The sequence below is a fragment of the Zalophus californianus genome, chromosome 10 (assembly GCF_009762305.2).
Source record: "Zalophus californianus isolate mZalCal1 chromosome 10, mZalCal1.pri.v2, whole genome shotgun sequence".
Lineage (NCBI taxonomy): Eukaryota > Metazoa > Chordata > Mammalia > Carnivora > Otariidae > Zalophus > Zalophus californianus.
Window position 1 is genome coordinate 28,195,919 of NC_045604.1, and position 26,136 is coordinate 28,222,054.

The 26,136-nt window shown below is 50.7% G+C and overlaps 1 protein-coding gene across 3 annotated transcripts in view; it reads right to left on the minus strand.

Moving 5' to 3' along the window:
- The window catches only part of LGR6 (leucine rich repeat containing G protein-coupled receptor 6), a 118,667-nt gene that overhangs the window by 31,112 nt on the left and 61,419 nt on the right, over nt 1–26,136 (minus strand). Inside the window, exons 1-3 of one of the 3 annotated variants that reach the window (XM_035721972.1) lie at nt 10,472–10,594; nt 7,031–7,102; nt 3,581–3,655 (exon numbers count right to left, since the gene is read on the minus strand). In XM_035721972.1, coding sequence (XP_035577865.1) covers nt 3,581–3,655; nt 7,031–7,102; nt 10,472–10,500 — 176 coding nt within the window. In that variant the 5' untranslated portion in view covers nt 10,501–10,594. Of the gene's footprint in view, nt 1–3,580; nt 3,656–7,030; nt 7,103–10,384; nt 10,435–10,471; nt 10,595–12,189; nt 12,406–26,136 lie in introns of those variants that run through there. The other 2 variants (XM_035721971.1, XM_035721970.1) reach the window with 2 other exon arrangements.

Sequence of the window (26,136 nt, forward strand, 5' to 3'; positions counted from 1 at the left end):
AGAAGGACCAGGATGCTGGCTTGGGCTGGCACAGTAGCCGTCAAGGGGTGAGTCGTCAGATTCTGGGGAGCCAGGGAAGTGAGGTCAGAATGCTGGCAACAGTGCAGGAATAATAAGTTAAAAAGAAGTCAGGACTCCTGATCTAGAACCCTTTAGTCTCTGTGATAGCAGGGGCTGCAATTTTCTTGTTCATACATGTTTCCCTAGTGCTCATAGTGATGGCCTGGCACATACTAGCAGCTCAATAAATATTTATGGAATGAGAAAATCCAAAGAAACGGAAAAGAGAGTGGTAATTATTGTTTCCTTTTTTAAAAAAAGATTTATTTATTTATTTATTTGAGAGAAAGAGAGCAGGGGGAGGGGCAGAGGGAGAGAATCCCAAGCAGACTCCCCACTGAGTGCAGAGCCCAATGTGAGGCTCCATCTCACAACCCTGAGATCATGACCTGAGCTGAAATCAAGAGTCATGGACGCTTAACTGACTGAGCCTCCCAGGCACCCCCGGTAATTATTGATTCTTACCAGCTCCTCCTTCCCACAGATATTAAGGGCCAGACCTGAACTTCGTCTCCTCTCCACGGTGTCTACCAGAGAACCTGTTGCTAAGTGGTTCCCACGGGGTGCCACCAGTGCCCAACTCCCCACCCCACTCCCTTAACCTCCAGTTCTCCCCACCCCCCAGCCACTGCAGACCAGCTGACCAGGGTACCTGTGGGAGCAGCAGAAGTTGAGAGTAGAAGCTTTGGCCCCATTGCCAGTGATGAGAATGGTGACCTTGGCCACCCCAAGCACCAGGGCGGTGGGAAAGGGAATGTTGTACCGGGAAGAACTATTAATAACATGTCATGGTATTAGAACACAAGACAAACTCACTGGGCAGCTCGATTTTCTGCCTGTGAGAAGTCATTAGTGGTTCTGAGGGGAAAGCCAGAAAAAAAAGTTTTATATGGAACAATAAATTCCTCTATAAGCCACAAAACCCCACAAATTTGCAGCTAATAAACCCACAAATGTAAGATGATTAAGAACTGGCAAGGAAAGAGGTCCTCAGTTCTTACAGGGTTAGCCTGGAGAAGCAGTGTGGTCTGATGGGCTGAAGCTGGGCCAAAGGCAGAGCAACTCGGGTTCAAGTCCTGGCTCTTAAAGAACTGGATGACCTTGAGTGAGTCAACTACTCTCCGCCTCAATTTCCTCACCTGTATCACAAGGATGCACAATCCCTGTCTTGTTTTCCTTAACAAGTGGTTGTCAGGCAGGGTGGGCGTGGGGATACGTGAGCTCTGAGGTGCAACAGCCTTTACAAAACTATTTTTTTTTCTCTTAACTGCAGGGAATTATCAGTGGGATGATTAGCACTTGCCTTAAGATTAGAAAGAAAATTGAGAAGATTCATCTGAACCTCTGCCCCACCCATGCACCTGCCCCAGAGGGCATGGCCGCAGAGGTAGCTACCGTGGGTTGAACTATAGCTCCCTCAAAAATACGTCCATGTTCTAACCCCTGGAATCTGTGACTATGACCTTATTTGGAAAAAGGGCCTTTGACGATGTATTTGAGTTAAGGATCTTGAGGTATGATCATCCTGGACTAATAGGATGGCCTAAATCCAGTGACAAGTGTCCTTAGAAGAGGAGACAGGGAGAAGGCCATGTGGGGACAGAGGCAGAGTCTGGACAGGGACAGGTGCATCTAAGCCAAGGAATGCCAGGGGTCGCCAGCAGCCACCAAAGGTGAGAGGGAGGCCTGGAACAGATTCTGCCTCAAACCTCCAGAAGGAACCAACCCTGCCAGCACCTCAATTTTGGGCTTCCGGCCTCTCCCAGAACTGTGGGAGAATACATTTCTGGGTTTTTTTTTAAGCCACAAAATTTGTGGTGATTTGTTATGGTAGCCACAGGAAACTATATAGTAGCCATGCCCTGACTCCCTGGGAACTCTTATCCACCCTAGAGAGGGGATGAGTCACCCCCTGGACTGCTGCAAAAGGACACCTCTGGGCAACACTGTCCCTGCCACCTTAGGACACAATATGAAATGAAGGAGGAGGAGGAAGGAGGAAGAAGAGGGGGAGAAAGGGAGGGAGCGGGGGAGGGAGGAAAGAAGGAAAGGAAAGGAAAGGAAAGGAAAGGAAAGGAAAGGAAAGGAAAGGACAGGAAAGGAAAGGAAAGGAAAGGAAAGGAAAGGAAAGGAACGGAGGGAGGAAAGAAGGAAAAGTTATTTAATTAATTTGGTGGGGGGAGAGGCACATTGCTATCTATCCAGCATTAAATGGGAGGACAAGAAAGAGAAAGCCAACATAAATGAAGCACTCACAGTGTTCCAGGCACTGTAAATAATGCTGTATGAATGGTAAAATATCATGCCCATTTTCTCTGGTGGAAACTGAGGCTCTTGAGAGGTCAGGTGACTTGCACATGTCACATGCTGGTGGCAGAGCTGGGATCTGAAAGCAGGTGTGCTAACTCCGGTCCAGTCCTTGTTCGACTCTAGGATGTTCCTGAGCCCTGGAAGAGCCTCCGATGGAAACCTGCCTGGTTCTTCTGTCCCAGCCAAAGGCTGATCATCAGGCCCAGGACTGAGAGATGGCCAGATCCTCCCAGGACCAAGTTAGAGCAGAATCTGTTGGTGTGGGTGGTTTCAATGACATGGAGACAGAGGAACACTTGCTGAAGCAAAAATAGTCTGCAGAAGCAGATCACTGGGGCATCTGGTGCCAGCAGAGGTTTACAAGGAAGGCGTGATCTTGTATTAAAAGGCAGAATTCTATAAGTTCCTGCTTTGCCCTCCTCTCCTCACAGACCTCAGTTGAATGCTGGTCCTGATTTGTAAAGGGAGCTAGAACCAGGAAGTTTCTGTTCCCACTATGACCCCAAGCTCCCCTCCAAAGGGGAAAGGTCCAGCCAGCACAGGAGCTCCAACAGGCTCTGATGTGTTTAATGAGGTTCTAACAGAGCCCAGATATCATTGCCCAAGAATGAGGGTGGAAAGGCACTGTTGTCCCCAGATCCATCCTAGGCCCTGCCCCTCTGAGTTCTACCTAAGATACAGACATCAAATTCCCAGATCTAGGGAGTGGGGGCAGGCCCTGTGGGTTGTAATTGCATTTGCTAGGCTGTATGTATGTATTTATTTATTAAGCACAGATTTTATTGGTAGGTTTAGCTGGGGATTCAAGAATCATGACCTGACAGCAGCTGACTAGCATTCTGTGGCCTCTAAGCATGGATTTCCAGGCATTGATGTAAGGGCGCAAGGGCCTGGTTTCAGGTCCCTGGGACCTCCTGGGAGAACCTTCCCAGAATCATTCCTGGTCACGCTTTCTCTTATTTCTCAACCTGGGAAGTCTTGTAATTAATCTGATCTCACAGGAGCTAGGGTTACGTGGAACAATGTATTAGGAGGCAAGAGGTTTGGATTCTAGTGGTTTACCATCACTTACAAACTACAGAAATGTGGGCAACTCATCCCCAATTCTGGATTTGGTCTGATCTGGAAAGTGGAGGAAATAGCATTTCAAGAGTTCAGGGCTGGCTCATCTCTGATTCTGAAATTCCCAACAGGAGTGGGACATCCTCACCGTGGGAGCAGAAAGGAGCTATGCGTGCAGGACAGTTTGTCCTGTCTCCCTCCGGCTGGGGTTTCTTGGCAAGGTCTGGAATGATAATGAAGGCAAGGCATCAGGAAAAATGAAAGCAAGGTCCCAGAGCCTCTCCCTGAGACCTCCTCACAGTGCAGCAAGGCTTGTGCCTGGGGCCTGTGGAGTCTGCATGCTTTGCTCTGCTCGCCCAGACCCTGGGCCCTGCCCAAATCACTTGGATTAGCTTGGCTCTTTCAGAGTAAAAGAGAACATGGTGCATGCTCATCTCACTCACTCCTCACGATCTGAGGTAGCCCACTGTGCAGACAGGGAAACGAGGCTCACAGAGGTGAGGCTACTTGCCCTGGCTGACCCAGCTTGCAGAGGTAGAACCAGGGGTGGGACCCAGGCGGCCTGGCCTCCAGAGCAGAGGGCATAAGCGAGCCCGTGTCACCATGGGTGTGCTTGCACCAGGTGTCTGTGTGCTGCACAAGGGCGCGAGGTGGGAGTGCCCACTGTGCGGTCAAGAGCGTGGAGGGCCTGAGACACATGGGCACATGGCGTGCGCACTGTGTGTGCGTATGCATCGCCTGTGGCGTGTGGTAAAGGATGGCTGTGTGACCACGCATGCACTGGCCCGTACGGGCCCCTCCTCCCCAGGTGGAAGGGCTGGGTGCCGCTCTCCCTCAGAGAAGCCTGCAGACAGAGCCAAACCACAGCTTGGGCTGGGGGGGGTTGATCTCCCCCCTGCTGCAGAGATGAGAGAGGTCTAAGTGGCAGAGATTTAGGGGCCCGAGGGAGAAATACCCTTCCAGTGAAGACGCTCACATGAAAAGCTCCAAAGTAATAACCGAGGCTGCAAAGTGTGCCAATTATGCAACAATTAAAAGGTTTGACTATCTTTCTTTCTCCTTTTATTCTCCCAGCCACTCCTCCCCCTTTCCACATCTGGCTGCCCCTCCAGGCTCCCCCAGCAAATGCTGGAGGGGGGGCGGGGGAGGGATAGAGGATAAAGAACACACTTTTCCCCTTTTTAATTGGAGATCAAAAGTTGGAAGGAGAGCTTATCCCTCAAGGGCAGGGAGGGAAGGGTTGTTGTTGAGATTGAGGCCCTCAGAGGAGGGGATGGGGACAAGAAAGGAGTGCAGGGCAGGTTCCTAACACGGATTTCCAGGCTCTGTATGAACCCTACACACATCATCTCATTTACTCCACTTGTCAACCCCATAAGATCCGTGTGATTAGTGGTATTATATTGCAGATTAGAAAACTAAGACTCACGAAGGCAAATGCCTTGACCAAGGTCATACAGCTGGGAGAACTGACATCACCCCAGGCGATCTGATGCTAACGGCCATAGACTTTGCTATAAGGCTTTCTCCTGTCTCTTAGCCTTGCCCTTCCCATCTGGACAGTGGGTGCAGGTCCTGGGCTTTGTGTGATAGCCAAGCACTCTCATAGATGAAAGGTACAGTGGGCACTTAGTGGCAGGATTGCTCTGTAATTAAGCCAGCACCAGCTGAGCCAAATGCCCTGCGCAGCAATCCAGTGGCTAATTGAGAAAGAATTAGGCAGTGTGCCCCAAAAGTGAAGAAATAGCCGCTAGGTGGCTTTTTAGAGGTGCCAACCCACACCCAGTATACATGCCCCCTCCCCACTGGATTTCCCAGCAGAACTAACAGCCCTCACACTCCAGGGCAGATAACACTGGGCTCCTTCCCACTCTGCTGATGCCCAGCAGCTCCAAACACCATCCCCGCCCCAACTCTTACATCTCCTGAGGGAGGGCGGCGTTGGGGACATGGACCTTAAGAGAACAATGGCCATCCCTTACATCTGAGATCCTCCAAACACCTAGCACATAGTAGATTTGCACAATTCACATTCAACTCAGATGACTAAGGAGAGCAGGGCACTAAGCTAGGAGCTTTCATGGACATTTTCTCAGTTAACACATCCCAGACCTGCTCTGTCCCCAACTGAGGGAGTAACTCTGGAAGCGCCATGCCGCTTCCCTGGCCCTCAGTTTGCTAGTATGTTGATGGGGCAGGCTAGAGTGCCCAGCTTTAACTGGCCAGCTGTCTGTGAAGGCTAGAGAAGAGAGACAGAGCCCAGGTCACGCACAGTGGTGCGGAGAGGTTCCAACTTTTCTGACTCCAGGCTGGGGCGCACCCTCCCACAGCCCACTCCTGGGCACTCAGTCAGCGGCAGGGTGAAGACGCGGGAGAACGAGACCCAGCTCTGCCATTTCTCCTGCTTCAGGCCAAGCCCAAGAGAGCCACCGGGCTCCTGGGTCTCCTGCCCACAGAAAAGAAGAATGGAGCATTGGTCTCGGTCCCCCCGCCCGCCCATTCCCTTCCCCTCCACAACTGCAAACGCAGACAGCCCAGGCCTCCTGGGCTAGACGTGTCAAATGGTTTTCCCCAAACCATTGCCTCCTCGGGTCACAGCTTGTCTCCCAGCCTTTTCTCCTGGGCTGCTTTGGATTCTTGAAAATCCCTTACCTTGGGAGCTCGGGTGTGTGTCTGGGTGTTGGGTGGGGAGGGGGGAGGTGGAGGAGGGGAGGCAAAAGGCACTGTGACCTTGCTCCTGACACCGTGAGCCCTGCCCCAACCTTAGTGGCTGACTCTTGGAGCCCGGGGGTGGGGGGTCCCTCTCTCCCCGGTGCTGGCGGCCTGCACCAGGTGGCTGTGGCAGTCAGCTCCCTTGTGGGCTCTGCGGGACCCCAGCTGGCATGGCCAGCATACTGAGGGAGCCCAGCCAGTTGTTTGCTCAAATGGGGCCCACTCAGCCCACTCTGTGGGGCCTGGCAGGACTCCAGAGGAAATGATGGGAGGGTTTGGGTGCATTCTGACCTTAACGGAATTCCAGGATGATGATGTGTGAATAATATGGCTTTTTGAGAGTCAACAACTTGGGTGCTTTTTATAGTCAGGTCGGAGTGCTGAATGGGCCATCTCCCCATTAATCACTGGGCTAGTTAGATCCACTGGCAAACTGTACCAGCCATGACTCCATGGCATTCCCCTCCCTTCTGTCAGCAACTACCTACCCTTAAACAGATGTCAAAGCTGCCATCAAGTCAGCCCCACCCCCACCCCCACCCCCAAGCCTTCTAGTCCCCAGGCTCAATATCCTCATTCTTCTGGCTCGCCTACCTAAAATGTTCATTATTTTGGTGGTCTCTGCCGGCAGGGATCCTAGATTCCCCCAGTCTGGGCCACCCTGAACTCCCAAAGGCACATTCTACCCATCTGAAGGAGGAAGGAATGCATTCATAGTGACATCCTAGAGAGAATGCCAGGGAGGGCCACGTGGGTGAGCAGGCCTGGAGCCAGGGCCCAGCATCCCAGTCCCTCCGGCTTCTCTCTCCACCAGCCTCCCCTCCTGCCTCCAGGCGTCCAGGCTTTCCTCACCAGGATAGGGCCCCACCACAACCCCAGCACTCACAGTGTCTCCAGATTGTGCAGCCCCTCAAAGCTGTGGGTCCCCAGATGCTGGATGCGGTTGTTATGAAGATGCCTGTGTGGGAAGGAAAGGCACGTCAGAATGGGTGCCCACAGCATCGGGCAAAGGGCGGGGGGGGGGGCATAGAAAGCAGATGGTGGCTTAAGTCGGAAGGTGGAGGCAGAAGCATGAACAGACTGACCCCAGTGGTCCAGCCCTTTGTCTCCAGAGACAAAATGACTGGCCAAGACTGACTTCTGAAGTTACAATCTCCAAGGCTAGATCAACCATGGACTCTATGGTTTTAACTTCCTATTGAAGGAAAATGTGAGAGGAGTGCCCAAGGTCAAGGCTAAGGTAGGCCCCCACTAGGCTCTTAGAGAGAGATCTGATGTCAGGGGGGCTCCAGTCTGAGGCTTCTTCTATAGTCCTGCTCCCCAGGACCCAGCCCGCCTGACTCAGTGGCCAGACGCGCTTATGGGAGCCAAAAGCAAACCGCTATAGACAACATATAATTAAAGGCTAAGCTTTCTGTTATAGCTGGAGGGAGCTGTAGACAGGCTCAGAGATGGGAGACGGGTGGGACCAGAGGAGTCAGGGAAGGCTTTACAGAGGTGGCGATCCAGAGCAGGTCCTTGAAGGGTAGGTGATCTGGACAAGCAGAGGGAAGGGCATTCCAGGTAGAAGTAATGGGGATGAAGGGGGGGAGGTGGGAAGGAGTATGTGCATCTGTGCTGGATGGTGAAGGGCCTGGCCAGAGTGCATGTAGGTTGGGGAGAGGTAGGAGATCGGTTTGGAAGAGATTTCCAAAGTAAATAGCTAACTGAAAACAAGTGACAGAATGTTCTTCTCCCAATTCCTAAAGAAATAAGCAAAAATAGCAAAAAATAAGACCCCTGCCTCCAGCCCAAGTATTACAAGTAGCAACAAAGCAAGGACAGAGACATAACCCAATGTAAATAAACTGCACAAACTAGTGATCGAAGAAAAACTCTGGAACTCCTAACCAGTCTCGCTTTCTCCAGGAATTGAACTGGCAAGAAAACAAAATCCTGAGAATTTCTCCTAAAACCCCAAATCTAAAAGAGAAGCAACTCTGTGGATAAGGTTTATTTCCCTTCCCCATGTCTGGCTTCCAGAGGAAACAGGTGGAACTGAGGAGTAAAATAAAGGCTCCAGGCTACTCACTGACTTGAGGAAATGACTTGAAGCCCAAGGGAATTCTTGGGGGGAGGGAGTGAACTCACACATTTAACACACTCTGAATCTGCAGACAGAGCAGAGCCCAGGCTGCCTGCCAAAGACTGGGCTCCCCCTCAGAGCACACTCCACCTACCTTCACCCCACCACCAGGGCACAGAAAAGCAGATGGAACCTCATTTACCCACAATACTAGCCCACAAACTACAGCTTGGAGGGGAGAACCCATGGGGCCCCAAGACGACACAGCTAGAACAAGTAGACAGCTTTCTACGCATGAGCCAGAACAAAGAAATCACATGGCAATTATGGATGCACCAGGGAGACCGAGGACGGGGAGAAGAGAGGGTGCAAAGGCAGGTAAAGTTCCAAGCCAAGAAAAAAAAAATACAACAAATGGATGAGGGACAGAAGGAAATTTACCACAATGGCCTCCTGCTACAAAACGAACTCAAAACACAATATTTCCAAGATGAAATTTTAAAAACGAAAGAGAAAATGACATCATAGGCAGCAAAAACAAACTGAGAACCAAAACTACATCATTAAAAAAATTAGTCAATAAACTCGAGCCAAGGAACAGGGTCAACGCTGCCGAAAATTGAACTGGTGCTGGAGAAAAAGCTTGAGATAATCACGGTGAATGTGGCTAAATGAGACAAAAAGGGTAGAACAGAAATGCACAGACGGAGAAGACACAAAGGTGATTCAACACAAGGATAACTGACATGTCTGAGGGAGAGAATCCAAACATGAGACGGAAGATGTATTCAAACAGACTACAGAAGAAAATTCTCCAAAGTGAAGAAAGCATAGAATCTGCAGCTCACAGGCATACACTGGCCCAGGAAAATCGGATGTAGAATATTCTACACTGTGACATATTCTAGTTAAGCTAGTAAAGTTCAAGAATTAAGAAGCCTCTTCAGAGGGCGCCTGGGTGGCTCAGTTGGTTAAGCCTCTGCCTTCAGCTCAGGTGATGATTCCATGGTCCTGGGATCGAGCCCTGCATGGGGCTCCCTGCTCAGCGGAGAGCCTGCTTCTCTCTCTCCTGCTTCCCTTCTTGTGCTCTCTCCCTCTGTCAAATAAATAAATAAATAAAATCTTTAAAAAAAAATAAGCCTCTTTAGGCAGAAAAAGGGGATTTCTTTCTTCTTCCAAGGGGAAGAAATCATGCAGACCTCCAAGATGCTGTTCACATACCAAGGCGACAGGAAGACCCTATCCAGCACAGATGGATAGGGATGGGGGTCCTGAGAGTCATGGGTCCTGTATATCTTCCCCATCCTTGTCTACCTGCGCCACCAGGTTCCGCTGAGAGACAGGCCCCTCCCATAGGCAGCTTCCGATTCCACAGGGAAAACGCAGCCTTCTGGAAATAAACTATCTCCCCTTAACAAGGGCTTTTGATTTTTCTTACTGCCTCCATGCCTGTCTCCCGACTGTCACTGAACTCTTATCATTTCTTCCTGCCTCCTGTTGGACTCTCGTTTCCATTTTCCAGCCCCTTCCGCCTCCCCAGCATCTCTGGTCTACACCCTCTCAGCTTCCTAAACATCCAGTTCCAGGGTTCCAACGGCCTCCTCCAAACCACTCACTCAGCCCAGGCATCCTGGGCACCTGTAGCAGCCAGGCTTGGGGCAGGGTGTTGGGGTTTAAGAATCCGGATGAAGAGACAAGATTTGCATGAGTGACACTAGCGCTGCCCAATTAAGTGCTGCCTGGGGGGTCCCATCAGGGCCAGAGCAGTGACGCGAAGGACTTCACAGCAGTCTGATAAAAGTACCAGCTTGGGTTTGAATTGCAGAGAAGCCCCTTCTCCTCCATCCCACTTGTCTACTCACACCGCCAGCCAGGCTCCTGTGCACCAGTTGGGTTTAACCAAACTTTCCTACTTTCTATCACACCCAGTCTTCCTTATCTGCCTCCTGGGTCTTTCTATACCTCATCCCATAGTTCCTGGACAGCTTCCCCCAGCCCCCTCTCCCCTCCCAGGTCCTGGTGAGTTGGAGGCAGGACAAAGGGGTCATGTTCCTGGCCCTGCCCCAGGAAAAGGGACCAGTTCCCCTTGAGCTTTGCTCCTGCACCAGTAGGTTTTCTTCCCTTGGCCCTCCTTTTGTCCGGTGGGGTCCCCCCCAATCCCGATCTGTAGCACACCTAGCATTCCGATTCCCTGGTTCCCAGCCAGACTTTGGAGTCATTCTTGATTCCCCTTCCTGCTGCTCTTTCCTAGATCAGACTTACCCTTCCTTCAAAATATCCCTCACAGTCATGTCTTCCCTTCCATTCCTCTGCCACCTCCTTAAACTAGACTTCGGTTGATAGACAAGAGCCTCCTAAATGTCCCCCTGTTCCCATCCATCCTCCCAATTAGCCTTCCTGAGATACCCCCCTGCTCATCTTTACTCCTAAACCTCCAAGTTTCCCTTCCCCACTGACAGACAAAAGCCAAACTCCCTGTTCTAACACCGTGAGCCACCTGCCCCCGCCCCGCCACCTTTCCAGCCTCGTTCTGCAAGAGGATCCTCTGCTCCCGCCAGCCTGGCCTATTCGCTGTCACCACGCAGCCGGGCTTTCCCCTCGGTGTCTTTATGACACTGCTTGGAACACTGCCATTGTCTTCACCTGTCTGGTTCTCCATCAACTTCCCAGGCCCAGGACCCACCCCACCTTCCCCACGAAGACTTCCCCATCACCCCTACACTTGCTCAGCCACCCCAGATTGCCGACGCTGCGTGGGTCTGTATCTATCATCAGCTATCTTGATATAAGTTACATTACATCATTAGCTGTCTTTTCCCATATTTATTCCACTCTTTCAACTAGACTGTCAGCCCCTGGAGGGCAGCAGCTGTTCACATACTTCTCTGACTCTTCAGTGCCCCACATAGGGTTTCTAGAAACAGCTGCTGCTGCTCATTTGTCTGAGACTCCTCATGTGGCCCTCATTTTCCCAGTTTTGTCTCTCGTGGAGATCTGACCCCATTCCCTCCAGGTGTCACAGGGCTGTCACCAAAACAAGAATCGGTCACCTTGCTGTTCACCCTCTATAAATACCCCCACTGACTCCCAAAAGGAGGGATGGAATGGCCATCCTGATAGAAGGACGTGATCCATAAGGATGCTCCTCTTGGTTTTCCAGTCTCCCAGGACAGAGAATTAGACAAATTGGTGCCTGAGTTTTCGGCTTTCAGATGGACCTATACATCATCCATTCTCTGGTTTGGAAAATCAGGCCAGATTTCCAGGAGCAGGAGAGGCAAGGTTGCCATTTAGCAAAGTCACTAACACATATGTTCCCGCAGCAATTAGCGTGTAACCCAAAGCAATTACACATGACCTCCAAGCCCTTAGTAATTACCCTCTGAACTTACCAATCACTCGTAGCAATTAGCTGGGAGCTAATTTGCACTCTGAAGTTCCCACCAGGGAGGCAGAGGTAACCCCGGCCCCCAATTCCTGCCAGGATACTATCTCCCAGGTAATTACCCTCACGGGGCTTTGCTGTCTAATTACAAGTGATGGCTTTTCTCTGTTTGTCCAAGTCTGGGAAATGAGATGAACTTATCCTATCCCTGTGCCAAAGCATAAGACTGCATCATCCGATTGTTGAATGTGGTAGAAATCGCTTAAAAGACTGCTGACTTATATTCCAATCAGCTTGGTATAGTTACTATATTTGCATAGCGAGAAACTAGCGGCTTAATTCCCATTTTCTGATTATGGTGTGCTGGCTTCTCGAAGCACTTTTACAGCCCTACTGTCATTTGGCCTCACCATACTCCCCATGGGGTCAACAGGGGATGATCGTCCTCATTTTAAAAAGGAGAAACTGAGGCCAGATGGTTCAGTTCCGTGTAGAGAAGAGCAAAGCTATCCAGGCTTCCAACCCAACTCTGGAGTAAATATGCAGCCCCAGCAGGACCCAGCCAGGAGTGGGGGGCGGGCAGGGCAGCACTCACAGCACCACAAGGCTGGTGAGGTTCTGGAAGGCGTAGTCAGGGATGTGGCTGATGCGGTTGAGGGCCAGGGTCATGGCCTGCAGGGCAGGGAGGTTGTTGAGGGCCCTGACAGGGATCTCGGTGAGTGCATTGTCGTCCAGCCACAGGTGGCGGAGGGAAGACAGCCCCTCAAAGCTCCTTTCCGGGACCAGGGAGATGAGGTTGGCATCTAGGCGCCTGGTGGAAGAGAGGATGGAAAGGATCAATCCAGGGCAAGATGCAGACCAAGGTTTGGGACTGAGTTGAGCTGGGCCAGCCCGGACCCCAGCGGGGACTTTGAGGTACCCTAGGACTGAAGCTGCGACTTGGCCGCTACTTAGCCTATACCCCACCTCTTCAAGTTCCCATATTTCGCCTCCATTCCAACCCATAATTCTTGATCCTTTATGCCATATGTTCCTATTTATGGCACCAACTCTTCCTCTCAGACCCAGTGTTGAACCCATAGTCCCTCTGTGAATAACCAATCTTTCCCTCACATCCCCAGGCTTCTAAATCTATACCATAGCTCCCCTGTTTTGGGGAGATAGTGGTGATCCTGTCTGCGCGACAACCAGAGATTCCTAGGTGACATGAGAACTTTTGGAGCAAATTCTAGAAGATCTAAAGTTCAGCCCAGGAAAACAAGGAGACTGCCCATCTTAGCTTTTTACAGACATATCCCAGTCATGACGTCCTTTATCAATACACTATCAATACACTATTGTCTTCTGACTCCTGCTCTGGGACTTGGGCTGAAATTGGATCACCCTGGGTAGCTGGTCCCACAGGGACCAGACAAGCTGGCCTGTGACTATGGACCTGGCCTGTGACTATGGACCTATTGCTGAACTTTTCTATCCTGAGGCACGGCTGTCCCACATGTATATGATACCTCAGTCATTGATACCCAGCCTTTGTCCACAAAGGCCCTAAGACTCCATGGCCCTGAACCTAAAGAACAATTGGTGTGACTGGGAGTGCAGGGTGGGCAGAGGAAGGTTCATCTGGGCTTCTATCTCTTCCCGAAGCCATTTCACCAATGCCCTTCTTGCCAAATGTCTTAAGGGCCACTGGATAAACTCCCTGGCTCACCATCAAGGGGAGTGAACAGGTCAATGCTGGAACCTTACATGGGAAAGCAAAATGACCTGGATCATCCTCGAAAGCTGCGATTAGGAAAGACCTCCCACTCACACCAAACCTGACCTGATGGGACCAAACACCCTTCGGTGAGTGCCCTCTACTGGCAAGGCCTGTCACTCCAGATATGGCCCACCAATGTTGGTCACTATACTCTTGATGGTTTGGCTGGCTGGAACTTTGTGAAAATACAGACTCCCAAGCCCCTCCCCAGGATAGTGTAATTCAGAAGGTCGAGAGGGAGCCTGGGAATCTTTTTTTTTTTAAGTAGGCTCCACGCCCAACATGGAGCCCAAGATGAGGCTTGAACTCACAACCCTGAGATCAAGACCGGAACCAAGATCAAGAGTCAGATGCTTCACCAACTGAGCCACCCAGACGCCCCTGGGAACCTGTTTCTAAAGAACACCCTAGATGTTTCTGTGCACAGACAGGTTTGGGAAATACTGGATAAACATCAGCTATGAAGACAATATCCCTGCCCTCCCTGACATAGCTTACAATCTGGTGGGAAGGCCAGGCACATTCACGGGGCAATGGTGGCAGGGGAAGCACAGTTGCATCCGGAAAGACCTCCAGGAGAAAGTAATGTTTACATAGAGACCTGGTGCCTGAGGAGGAACTAGTCGGGGGGGTAGATGGGGAAAAAAAAACCCAAGCAGAGGGAAGGCAGGTGGGAAGGTGAGGGTGCAGCATGGTAGGGGGCTGAAAGTGGTCAGGTAGGGCTGCAGTGGAGCGGGGTGGGGGGGAAGCGTGAGAGGAGAGTGTAAGGTGAGCTAGCCAGGCAGGTGGAGCCAGAGCTCACAGGGCCTTGTAAGTAATGCTATGTTGAGGGAAACAGGGAGCCACTGAAGGGTTTTAAGCAAAGGAAGAACCTAGCCAGATTTCTGTTTGAAAAGATTCCTCTGCAGACCTTGTTGGTATAGGAGAAGGGCCAGACTGGAGGCAGGAAGATCATCAAAGATGGTCTTTTACACAACCTCCTTGTCCAGAAAGGGACAGCCATAGCCAAAGAAGCTTGAGAAGTGAATTTGGCCACTCTGGTGTCCAGTCCCCAAAAGTGTCCGCTCCTAGTGGTAGTTTCTGTTGCTCCTGACCTGGGATAGTACCAGGCTGGCCTGGCAGGCTCCCTGGCACCACAAAGTCATCCAGCAATTCCGGGAGTCTTCTTAGCATCCCATAAGAATGCCACGGCCCCACTTCCTTCCGCTCAGTGAGGGCAGCGTCTTGGCCCCAGCCTTCTCACAGACCACAGACAGACAGCTGAGCCCTGAGAGTCAACTTAGAACCACCCAGGCAAAGTGCCCTTTGAGACGGCCTTAAGCAAAGATAGGATTCAGACAAGGAGAGGTGGAAAGTGGGGTATCATGAGTGAAGGCTGAGAGGCAGGAGAATAGAGGGCCAGTGTGGACGGGAGGAGTGGGCACAGATTTCAGACATCCTTAGGAAGTCAAATCGGTAAGGCCCAACAACCCACTGGATGTATGGGACCAGGACAGCTGGGGCTTGCCTGGAGTCTGGCTCCCTGTAACTGCCTACCTAAAGGGGGGATTAACAGACCCAGGAGGCCTGAATGCCCAAGGTGGGGGGTGCTCCCTTTCTCTCTAAAGCCTTGGGCTGGGAGCAACCCTCCAGTGACAACCACGACACCAATAGCAATGATCTGCTTCCACATATTGAGCCCTTGTCATATGCCAGGTGCAGACAGGGACAAGTGTGTGATCTGCACCCTTGCAGCAACGCCATGAGGAAGCTCTGGTTAGTCCCACTTTACAGAGAGATTAAGCCGCCCAAGTTCCCTTAGCTAGTGAGCCACGGAGCTGGGGTTCCAGCCCAGGTTGTCTGGTGCCAAAATCCATGTGCCTCGGCACTGTGTGATGCTGGTACTGGGGACATGAGGAGGGTGAGAACCTGCTGACCTATTTGACGGAGACTGGGAAACAGGGCAGAGGACATGACCAAGCCCCTGGTAGGTTGGTGGCCCCTGCTCTATGGACAGAGGGAAGGTGTTATGGGGCAGATAGGAAGTGGGACTGGGGCAGGGCAAGAGGGAAGCAATCTTTTCCTCTGTGGCTGGGGGGGCATTTGGAAGCTGTCTCTCATGCATATGCATATGTGTGAGCACACATGTGACCCATGCATGTGCATGTGTACGCTTTCACATGTAACCTGTGGCCCCGATTAGACCACCACCTGCGTTTTGTGCAACCCAGAGATAGGAGGGCCTGAGAAGGGCCACTTCTCCCAGAGGCCAGGCCAAGCACATCCCCCTGGCTCAGGATGATACTTTTCCAGGTAAGGGCTGGACTGGACGAGCTGCCAGGCCCCTTTCTGTTGTGTTAGAGGGAATAGCTCTCCCGTGAGGCCTTGCAGATCTCCTGGAGCAGTGTGGTGGGGTGTGCCTGGGGCTGCAGGAGGAAGGTGCCTACAGCCCTGTTCCTGAGACTTGGGGACAGATACATGCCAGAGGGGGAAACCAGGCAAGCTGGCAAATGAAGAAGGTGGGATAAGCACATGGAAGAAATCAGTCAGATCTGAATTTGTGTTTGGGGTGAGCAGAAGGTCCAGGCATTTCACTCAGGCCAGGCAGACTTGGGCGGGGATGTGGACCCAGCAGAGTATTGCTGCATTTAGCAAATAAAAATACATGTTGCCCATTGAAATTTGAATTCTGGGTAAATAACAAATAATTGTTAGTATAAATATGTCCCATGCAATATTTAAGATGGTGCCCAGTTAAATTTGAATGTCAGATATACAAAGAACAACTTTTTGAAAATAAGTAGGCCCCATACAATATTCCTATTTTATGTGGCAGCTCTAACCCCGGGGGCTCCTGGGAGCATGGAGGAAGTGTGGGTTCAGCCATCAGACAGATCTAGTTACAAACCCCTCTCTTAACATTTTGGGTTGGTTTCCTCGCTATGTAGTGCGACTACCTGCCCATCCCTGAGACTGTTTTGAGGTTAAAGGCAGACAAAAGGCCCCAGCATTACCTTCCCTTCTAACAAGGAGGCTGTCCACGGGGGCTCTGGGGACCCAAGGGAGAAACTGGGCATCTGGCAATTATGGGCTCTCCCGGTAGGGTTGGCTGTGAGGACAAAACACCCCCTTCAAAGTGGGCTCCCGAGGGGGCCCAGAGAGGAGCAGGGGAGGCAGCAGGGGAGGAAATGGAGCAGTACTGGCTTCTATATTCCCTCTTCCCCTTTTGTGGGACATCCCATCCCTCCCTCAGGGACCTCTGAACCTTGGGGAGCCCCAAAAAGTCCCCTGTACTCTCTCCCTGCCCCTCCCCAAGCAGGATAGGGCACTCTCTGAAGAAGCTGCCTGACCCCCCTGAGTCAGGTTCAGGCTGTCCTGGGGCCCCTCTGGGGCAGGTGGGCCTGGGCTCCCATGCCATCTGGGTGGGGGGCCAAAGGAGCTTCCAAGCAGCCTGAATTCACCATTTGAGACTAATGGGCCTATCTGAGCTGCTCCCCGTCTGCAGGTGGGAGGGCCAATCCAGACGGACTTGGGTTTGGCAGGAAGAAAAGAGCAATTATACCAATTAAGCTCTGGAATAAAATCAACCACCCCCAATAGCTCTTCTCTTTCTCCCACATGGGCCTGGGCTCCTTGAATGATTTCTGACTATAATTCTTACCTGCGGTAATAGGGAAGGTTAGCAGGGACCTCACAGGCCAGTTTGGGCTTGCCTGGGCTCTGGAGAAATAGCTTAACCTCTAGAGGGCCAAACTACTCCTCACATTCCCCCAGCCCAGGGCTGAGGCTGAGGTGGGGTGGTGGGGGGAGCATGAGTGATGGCTGGGGCGCCTTCCCTCCAAGTCCAAGTACCAAGGAGCAGGTGGTCTGAAAGTCTCCTGGCCATAGGACATTCCAGAGAGCTAGTGACATGGGGACCTGGTCCCAATGGACTAAAAGGAGATCAAGACATAACCGGGAGCAAGTAGCAGCAGAAGAGATTTAGGTTAGACAGCAAGAAGTTGTTCACTGACAGTGACCCAGAAGAACAACAGTGTAACCTCAGAATCACATTATATCAGCTTGAAGGAGCTTGGCAGCCCCACTCATTTTACATAGGAAACTGAAGCTCAGAGAGATAAAGAGAAATGCCCAAAAGGAGTGGCAGGCCTGGGACTCAAACTCAGGGCTCCTTTCCATTTCTTTCTACCAGCCTGGCTTCCCTAAAAGGACTGGATGACAGAAAGACAGACACCTCTCTGAGCTGTAGGAGGCATATTTATATTTGAAAACCAAAGTCCCTTACAGCCCACAGAGCATTCGACTGACTTAATGGACCCTTTCCGAATTTCTTCCTTTTTTTTTCTTTTTTATTAAGTTTTTATTTATTTGACAGAGAGAGACACAGCGAGAGAGGGAACACAAGCAGGGGGAGTGGGAGAGGGAGAAGCAGGCTTCCCACAGAGCAGGGAGCAAGCGCCCCAAGGAATTTCTTTCTTTAATCCGTCTTATTTCCTACCAGATCTTAGTCAAATACAAGACTAGAGGGACAGAGTCAGGGCTCCTAGTGGACCACCAGATGACCCATGGATGTCATCAGGTATTCATTTAAAAGGGATCATTCAGGGGTGCCTGGGTGGCTCAGTCATCAAGCGTCTGCCTTGGGCTCAGGTCATGATCCCGGGGTCCTGGGACTGAGCCCCACATCAGGCTCCCTGCTCCACGAGAAGCCTGCTTCTCCCTCCCCCACTCCCCTTGCTTGTATTCCCTCTCTTGCTGTGTCTCTCTCTGTCAAATAAATAAATAAAATCTTTTTAAAAAATTAAAAATAAATAAAAATAAATAAAAATAAAAGGGATCATTCATGTGAAGCTCTAAGCCCAGTGCCTGCTACCTAGTACCTGCTCCCTGGACATAGGGTGACTTTGAATCAAAAGGTCAGCATGTCCCAGGGCAGGACCAGGAGGACAACCGGGAGAAAAGGGTCGGGGGGTGTCTTTCTGGTCTATTACATTCAGTTCAGGTGTGACTTGAGTCCTCTCTCCAGTTCTGAGCCACACGGTATGAGAAGACTTGGTGACTGTCGGACAGGATCCTTAGGAGTAGGGAGAGGCTGAAAACCAAGCTCCACGAAGACAGATGGCCTTGACGTAGGCTCCGAGGGCTGGGGACATCTGGGGAAGACTCTTGTTTTTCACCTATCTAGACAGAGAGATGGTGTTTACAGGGCCCCTCCACGATGTGGCCCCCCATCCTAAGAAAGTGTCCCCAGCCAATCTTAGGCTGTGCAATATCTCTTTCCCTCATCAGCCCTCAGGTTTTTGCAGAGTTGGAAAGGAGGGCCAACGTGCCATTTCAGATGCAGAAGTTCAGAGAGGGGGAGCCCCTGGCCAGCTCTCATCCCATGACCTGGTCACTGAATTTGGTGGTGCTTCTCTGCTCCAATTCCCACTCCAGCCTAGCTACGTTCTTCTCTCCTTGAAGCTGCTCTCCATTCAGGCCCTCCTAGGCAGGATGGGCTATGTGATTTGTGGAGCCCGACACCAAATGAGAATGGGAAACCCCTATTTTTAAAAATGATTAAGAATTTCAAGATGGCAAGAGCAGAGCACTAAGCCTTCCGAGCCAAGGTCCTGAATAATTGCACAGGGCACACGCCAGTGAAGCCAGTCCTGCTCCCAGGCTCAGAAATCCTCAAAAGCTGTGGGCCAGACCTTCTGTTCTCAATTCCTAATTGTAAGTGTGAGGGTAAGAACGAGGTTGGGGGTGAGGTACCTTGAGGACAAGGGCTGCGTATTTGGCACCCAGTGGTCAACTGGCTGCTCTGAGCAAAACCTAAGCTGGCTTTTCCCCTCGAAGTGCCCAGTCCCCCTCCCCAGCACACACAGGCACAGAGTTGACTTTCAGCAGGACAAGGAGAAGAAAAGAGAGGATGGGGACGGTATGGGGGTGGGGGCACCTCACGCTCTGGTTGGGGTGGAGTACAGGCAGGGTGGAAAGGGGAGGATATTGAAAATGAAAAAAAGAACAAAAAGCAGCCACTATGGAAATGGTTATTCTGTGGGGAAAATATTCCATGTGGGAGCCGTTCATTGCCCGGAGGGACCAACAGCCCTGACGGAAAGCCTGCCAGGGAAGGTGAGGGTTCCAGCAGGGAGCAGGCTGGCACCTGCAGAGTGGCAAGAAGGTGCCCCCGGGCTTTCCACAGGCAGGAGGCCCCAGCCTCCCGCACCAGCACCAGCCGCCAGTGCCAGCCACCAGCCTCCACAGGGAGGGCTATGGGGCTCTAACAGTGTGGTGGGGGCGGGGCCAGGGTGGGGGGTGCTCCCTGTCTGTAGCATGCCCTGGCCCTGCTTAGGGAGGGCGCATGCGTCTGGGGACCAGGCCGACTCAACCAGCTTCGGCCCAGTACTCAGGTGCCTTGACCTTTGCACACACTGACACCAGCCCGAGCTCCCTTTGTGGAGACCACAGCTTGCCTCCTGTGAAGGCCCTTTGTGGTTCCCTGAGGGATTCCATAAAGTCTCTACAGGCCCCAAATACCTCCCCACTACCCATCAGGTTGCCCGAAATGCCCCTCAGTTACTTCAGTCTCAACTCAATCACCAAGTGTCATTCCTTTTGTCTTGAATTCAATCAGATTGGATTTAGTTCAATCAAAAAGGATTAAAAAACTCAATCTGGTGGATTGGATTAAATCCACTAAACATTCACTGAATACCTACTGCTAGGCCAGCATTGTGCTCAGTGCTGGGATTCAAACATGCATAACACAGAGTCCCTCTTCAGAGAAGCTCTCAGACTATTTACTTTATTATTTAATAAGACAATACAAAAACTTTTGTTAACATTTATTGAGAGTTGGCTGATTGCCAGGTGTGCTCAGCATTTTACATATATTTTCATATTTAACCTCCACCCCAGTCCAATGGAGTAGGAATCTTATTATCCCCATCCTACATGTAGAAAAGGAGGCACATAGAGGTGAAGCCATTTGTTTGACTCCAAAGCCTGTGACTTTAAACTCACAACTATACATACTACAGTCAAGTGTATGGAAAATGCTCTGGAAACTGGGTCCCACTCTTTCCTCCTGTGGGAAATCCAGAAGACCGCACAGAGGAGGTGATAGTTGAGCTGGCTCCCAAGGGGGGAGTAGGAGTTTTCTGAAGAGGCAGTATTAGAGGCAAGGCAAAAAGAAGAGTGAAGCAAAACCACAGAGGCAGGGAAGGTATCTGGTGGTGCCTAGTCAATGATGTCAAAGTGAGTGAGAAGGATCCAGAGATGAGACAGTCAAAACTGGAAAGGGGCAGATTATAGCGGGTCACAGGTTAAATTGGCATCTTCAGAAGATCACTGAGGCTCCTGCGTTGAGATTGGATTGGGAGGGATGGGTGAAGGCAGAGGGCAGGGAAACAGTTGGGGGGCTGTCTCAAGTACAGAATCTAAAGATGTCTCCTTATGAAAAAGGAAGGCTCTTGGAGGACAGGGCCCAGGAGAACAGAAAGGGTACAGAGAGTGGAGGTGTCAGGCACCAGGAACTAAGCAAGCTTAGTTTTCCAAGGCTGTCAGGCCAGGAACTCTGATGTACATGCCTCAGGCCCCTCAGCTGTGTAGAACAGACGGGTTCAGGGTCAGCTGCGTAATTCTAGAAGTCTTGCCAATGCTGCTCAAGTGCTGGGGGATGTCGGGCTGCCCCGTTACCCTGATCCCCTAGCTCGGGGGGCTGTGGGAGGTGAGTGGTAGGGAAGTCCACACTTTGCCTCAGCCCACACCTTTTATTCCTGTCCTAGGATGGTAAAGGGTCAGGGGAGGGGAAAGGGAGAAGCCAGGTAACCTTAAACCACCTTCACGTGGCCATCACTCTGTCTAGGTTTATTGATGAGGCTTCCCCTTAGCAAGACGTGAACATCAGCACTTGTCCTGAAAGGCCCTTTCCAGTCAATGAAAAGAAATTTCCTAGCTAAGGAGAGCAGTCAGTGGAGGATCTGAGAGAGCTGACAGTTTGAAGCTATAGCCAGAAAAGGTATTGACAGTGTATCTTCACTAGAAGTAGCAACCAAGCCTTGAAGCCAAGCGATCGAACTCCAGACCCAGTTCTAGGAGCTTCCCTTCACACATCTTCTCTGTGCAAGGCAGTGATGTGTATGTAGTCTGGGCAGCTAAGGACTTCCCAGACCCATGATTCCTCCATCTTGGGGGCTGTTAAGTCTCTGGTCTCTTCTAAGATAATACTGTTCAATAGGGTTTTCTGTGATGAGAGAAATGTTCAATATCCACAATGTCCAAAATGGTAGCCACTAGGCACATGTGGCTGTTGAACACCTGAAATGTAGCTGATGTGACTGAGGAACTGCATTTTTTAATTTATTTAATTTTAATTGACACACATACTTAGTGGCTGCCATACTGGATGACACGGCTCTAAGAAATTAGTTAGGCTCAATGCAGGACATTGGGGAGACAGACATGGAATGAGATTTGGTTCCTGCCTGTGGGAGCTTACAGTCTAGCAGTGAGGATGAATAAATAAAATACCAATTGTGATGCAGTGTGTGTGTGTGTGTGTGAGAGAGAGAGAGAGAGAGACAGAGACAGAGACAGAGACAGAGACAGAGAGAATGAGAGAGAGAGAGAGAATCTGTGTGTGGCCTACACCAAGAGTTGAGGGAACAAGAAGAAGGGTGTGCAGAAGGGTGTGAATCATTCATCCAAGGAAGGGAAGGTAGGACAGGTTTCCCAGAAGAGGTGTACTTGTACTGGGCCTTGACAGAGTAACTGAATTTTCACGGAGTAGAGAAGGAATAAGCATCTCTGGCAGAGAGAGGAGTGCAGGCAAAGGTGCTGATCCAAGTACAAGTGAACTAGCTGCGTGTGCCAGGAGCCAGGGCTTGAGCATGATGGGATAAGTAGTTGGAAAGAAAACGTGCTAGTCCTGGGGGGAGCTTTATGAATCTGAACTTTAACTAGTAGGCACCTAGAGGGTGTAGGCATTTCTCAGCTGAGGTTAAGAGACAAAACTCTGGTTGGAGAGGGGAGGCTGGCAAAGATCTTGTGCCTCTGGATGCCCAGAGCTCTTGCTTTCAGACAGGTCTCTTTCCCTTCTCCGGGTTCAGTTTCTTCACCTGCAAAGGGAGGGTTAGCTTTAAGTGTCTTTCTCACTCTGTCTTTCTAGGTGTCTATACCTTCTTTGGACAAGTCTTCTGTGTCATATCCCTGTGTACTCAAGACAGGGGCTTACGGGGCAGGCCAATGTATAAGCATTGGTGGTGGTGTCATGCAGAGGCTTAGGGCAGCCAATCCCCACCCCCATGACCCACAAGCATTTTAAGATGACTAAAATTTTACTTATTAGACAATATTCCTTTTTGGATGTAGAAGTTGCCTATTAATATTTTTTTTAATCTGGCAAGTATTATTAGGTAGACTTTTAATGGAGAACAGCTTTTTGAGGGAAACTTCTGGAAACGGGATACAGATTTGGAATGCAAGGAGCTTTGGGCCAGAGAGAGCTGGGAGGAATGATCGGTCTAGGTGGGAGAAAGGCTAAGGCCAAATTTGTACCTTTGAGCAAGTTTACCAAGCTCCCACTCTGATTGCTTTTCTCTCCATTAGACTGGAAGTCCCCTGAGGGCATGGGCTTTGTCCTCTCCCTGAAACTGGCCCACAGTGGGCATTCAATCTGCGGGGGGTTTTTTATTGATGAAATCATGAGTGCTTCCAGCACTGCTCAGGGAACTACCTGCTGAGAAGAGGCCACCAGTCATAGAAGTGAGAGCTGAAAGGGACCCCACTCAACCAAGAGGAAAGGGGTAATCATCCAAGGTCAGAGAGCGAATACATAGTAGAGCCAAAGAAGGTTTTTGGCTTTGAGTCCAGCGTTTACTTCTCTCCTGCCTTTGTTCACCTGGGAGAAGGTGTTCATCAACCTCTGCCCCCAGAGAGAGTGCCATGAGGACAGTTTCCCAGAGACCCCATGAAGGAGGATGGCTGCTCCCCTTCCTATGTTGCTGGCTGAGGTCTTATGAAGAGCTTGGTCTCCAAGTGCCATTTCCAGCAGAGTCCAACATTTGGTCCCATCCCTTGGGTCCTAGCCATGCCTCTACCCACCTAGAACCCACCACCAGGCCCTCACAGAGTGTGCATAAGTTCTGAGAGTCCAGAAATGAAAACTCTCGGGAGTTGGAACCAGAACACTCTGCGGGGGATGGATGGATGGGTCCCATGGTGACAGAGAGCATGGGGAGCAGAGAACCCTGGCTGAGCCACCAGAAGCTTAGAGAACTCAAGCTTCCCTGCAGGGGGCAGGGGGGCGGGGTTGATGGAGCCTTCGATTAATCTGTGTGTTCCTGTTCATGACTGAAGGGGAAAGGGCAGCTCAGAGCTACAGCAACGCTTTTCCTTCCTTTTCCCTAGACAGGGGAAGGTCTGAGTTTGTCGGAGGAAAGTGATTTCATCAGTTCTGATTTATGCCACCTAATAAGATCCTTCCCCTCTCACTGTCAGCCTTTCAACAGATCAAAGGTGGGATATTAAAACAAAGGCAATTTCAACTGGTTCTCCAGGCTATGCTAATGCCCAATCACCCTTTCTCTCCATATGTCAGGAGAGTTGATGGATGTGCAAGAACCCCAGGAGGCAGGGAAGGCGCTTCCTTTGTATATACATCAAAGGATGATACCTGAGCATTCCTCCAAATCATTCCTTGTGTTTTAATCAGCAGCAATATATAAAAATAACTACCCACCCTTCCAGGAGGGAGGCAGGGACAAGACTCTGTATAGCCTTTATGAGCTTCCCCTGAAGACACAGACCTACAGATCTGGGCAGAAGGCCAGCTTTGTGGGTGACGATCCCGGAATTCTCTCGGGTGGGGACTACAAAAAGCCATCTCATCCATCCCCCAGCCTCTAGCCATTGGATTCCAGACATCAGGCTGGCTTCTGGGGACCTTCCTGGGCTGTCTGGGATGTGTTTGAGAGCTGGGTCCTGTGGTTGCCTGGGGCCTGGATGCCTGCCCTTGGCAAAAGGCAGCTGTGGTCGGTGGAGGAAGAGGCAGATGGGGATTTTCCCAACTTGCCTCTCCAGAGAGGGGGCAGTGATGTCACAGGTTTAGGGAATATAAGCAACATCGCAGCACTTTGAAGATACTTAAAGGCCATGCCAACAGACTCTGCAGTAATAGGTACCACAGGAAACCAAGCCACGTATTAACACTTTAAATGTACCATGGGAAGAGGAGGAGAAGGAAAGGAAAAAGTCTGTATCAGATCTGGCTTCCTTAACACAGGGTTCCAGTCCTTCCCACAGTCTGTTTTCTCCTTCCTCATTTCTAGGGGCTCCCAAGCTCCCTGTGGACCAGTATGAGAACTAGAGAGGTTATAGAGATGTGGTTTCAATCCTCTCCTCCCCAACCTCCCTACTTCCCATCAGTCTACCTATCCACCCACCCATCCATCCATCCATCCACCCGTCCATCTGTCCCTCCATCCATCCACTCATTCACACAGACTAGAGAACCCCTCCCTCCCCCGATGGGATGGGTGTGATCTTGTCTTTCTCTTGATCAGAATCATCCATGGCTTCCAGTAAACTCCCAACCCTTTAAGCTTGGGTTTCAAGATTCCTTTCCTGGAATGACTCTCTCACTAGCCTCATTTCTCCAAAGGTCCCCTCCTCTCCAGTTCATCTGGGAAATATGCCTCTCTGCCTCTCTCCTTGTCCCAGAGTTCATGGTTTATTGATCTCTGTACCTTTGAAAGGGTGGTGCCACTGTTTGAAATATGCTTCTCCCTCCTCTCTTCAAAGCTCCACTTAAAAATCCTCTTCTTCAGGAGCCTCCTGACCTAAACCTACATGGTGCTGGTCCTTCCTGTACTCATCATCTTCTCAGTCCTTCCTGATTGATCTGTAAGTACTCACTCCATACTAAAATCACTGATACAGAGAGACTAGCCATAATCCCTCTCCTCTGGCCTAGGAGGGAAATGAAAGAAACAAGTAAGACACACTCAAGTTGTTTTCAGTTCAAATGGAGGAACACTTAGCCACCCTCTCACTAAAACACCTGTGAAGCCACACAAAAAAAGGGTGAAAACTTAGACTTTGACCAAAAGCAACACTTAACCCAGATCTGACATCTCTGCTAGCTCTGAGGTCAATGGAACCAAGTCCTCCTTCCCCATCTATTCTGAATCAGAATCCAGAAAATTGGACAGCCATGTTCCTATACTGTGTGAACGATGCTTGCTGAGGTAGCAAATGTACTATCCACCACCACCACCCTAACCCCTATTTCTATATTCTCCCAGAGATTTCAACTCCCTGAAAATAATATGGCAGGAAGGTGGAGAGAAGGATTGGAAGTGACTGCTTCATCCTGGGAGGTCAGTGTCCCCAAGGCGAGGACCATCCTGTGGCAGATAGAGGGCAGCCTTAGCAGTCATGCATCTTGAGATAGAGCTCCACAGTGGCATCACCTAAGGAGCTTCCTAAAACCACGGTGCCTGGGCCTAGCCCTAGAATTTCTGAGTCCATTTGTTCAGGGTGGGGCCTAAACATATTATCACTTAAAATTTCCTCCAGTGATTCTAATGTTCAGCCAGGGTAGCAAACCACTGGTGTAGGCTTTCCTATAGTCCTTGGTTGAGCGAATCAGAGAACTCTTCCCTGGGTGAGGACTAAGATTCCACTACAGGACACCAGAGCTACACCAGATGAGTATTTGCTGAGATGCTGTAACTTGGCCTGGGAACTGTACACACCAACCTGCTTTCCATCTGTGCATCTGAGAAGCTGACTGAACTAGCACCAGGAGGCTAGAAA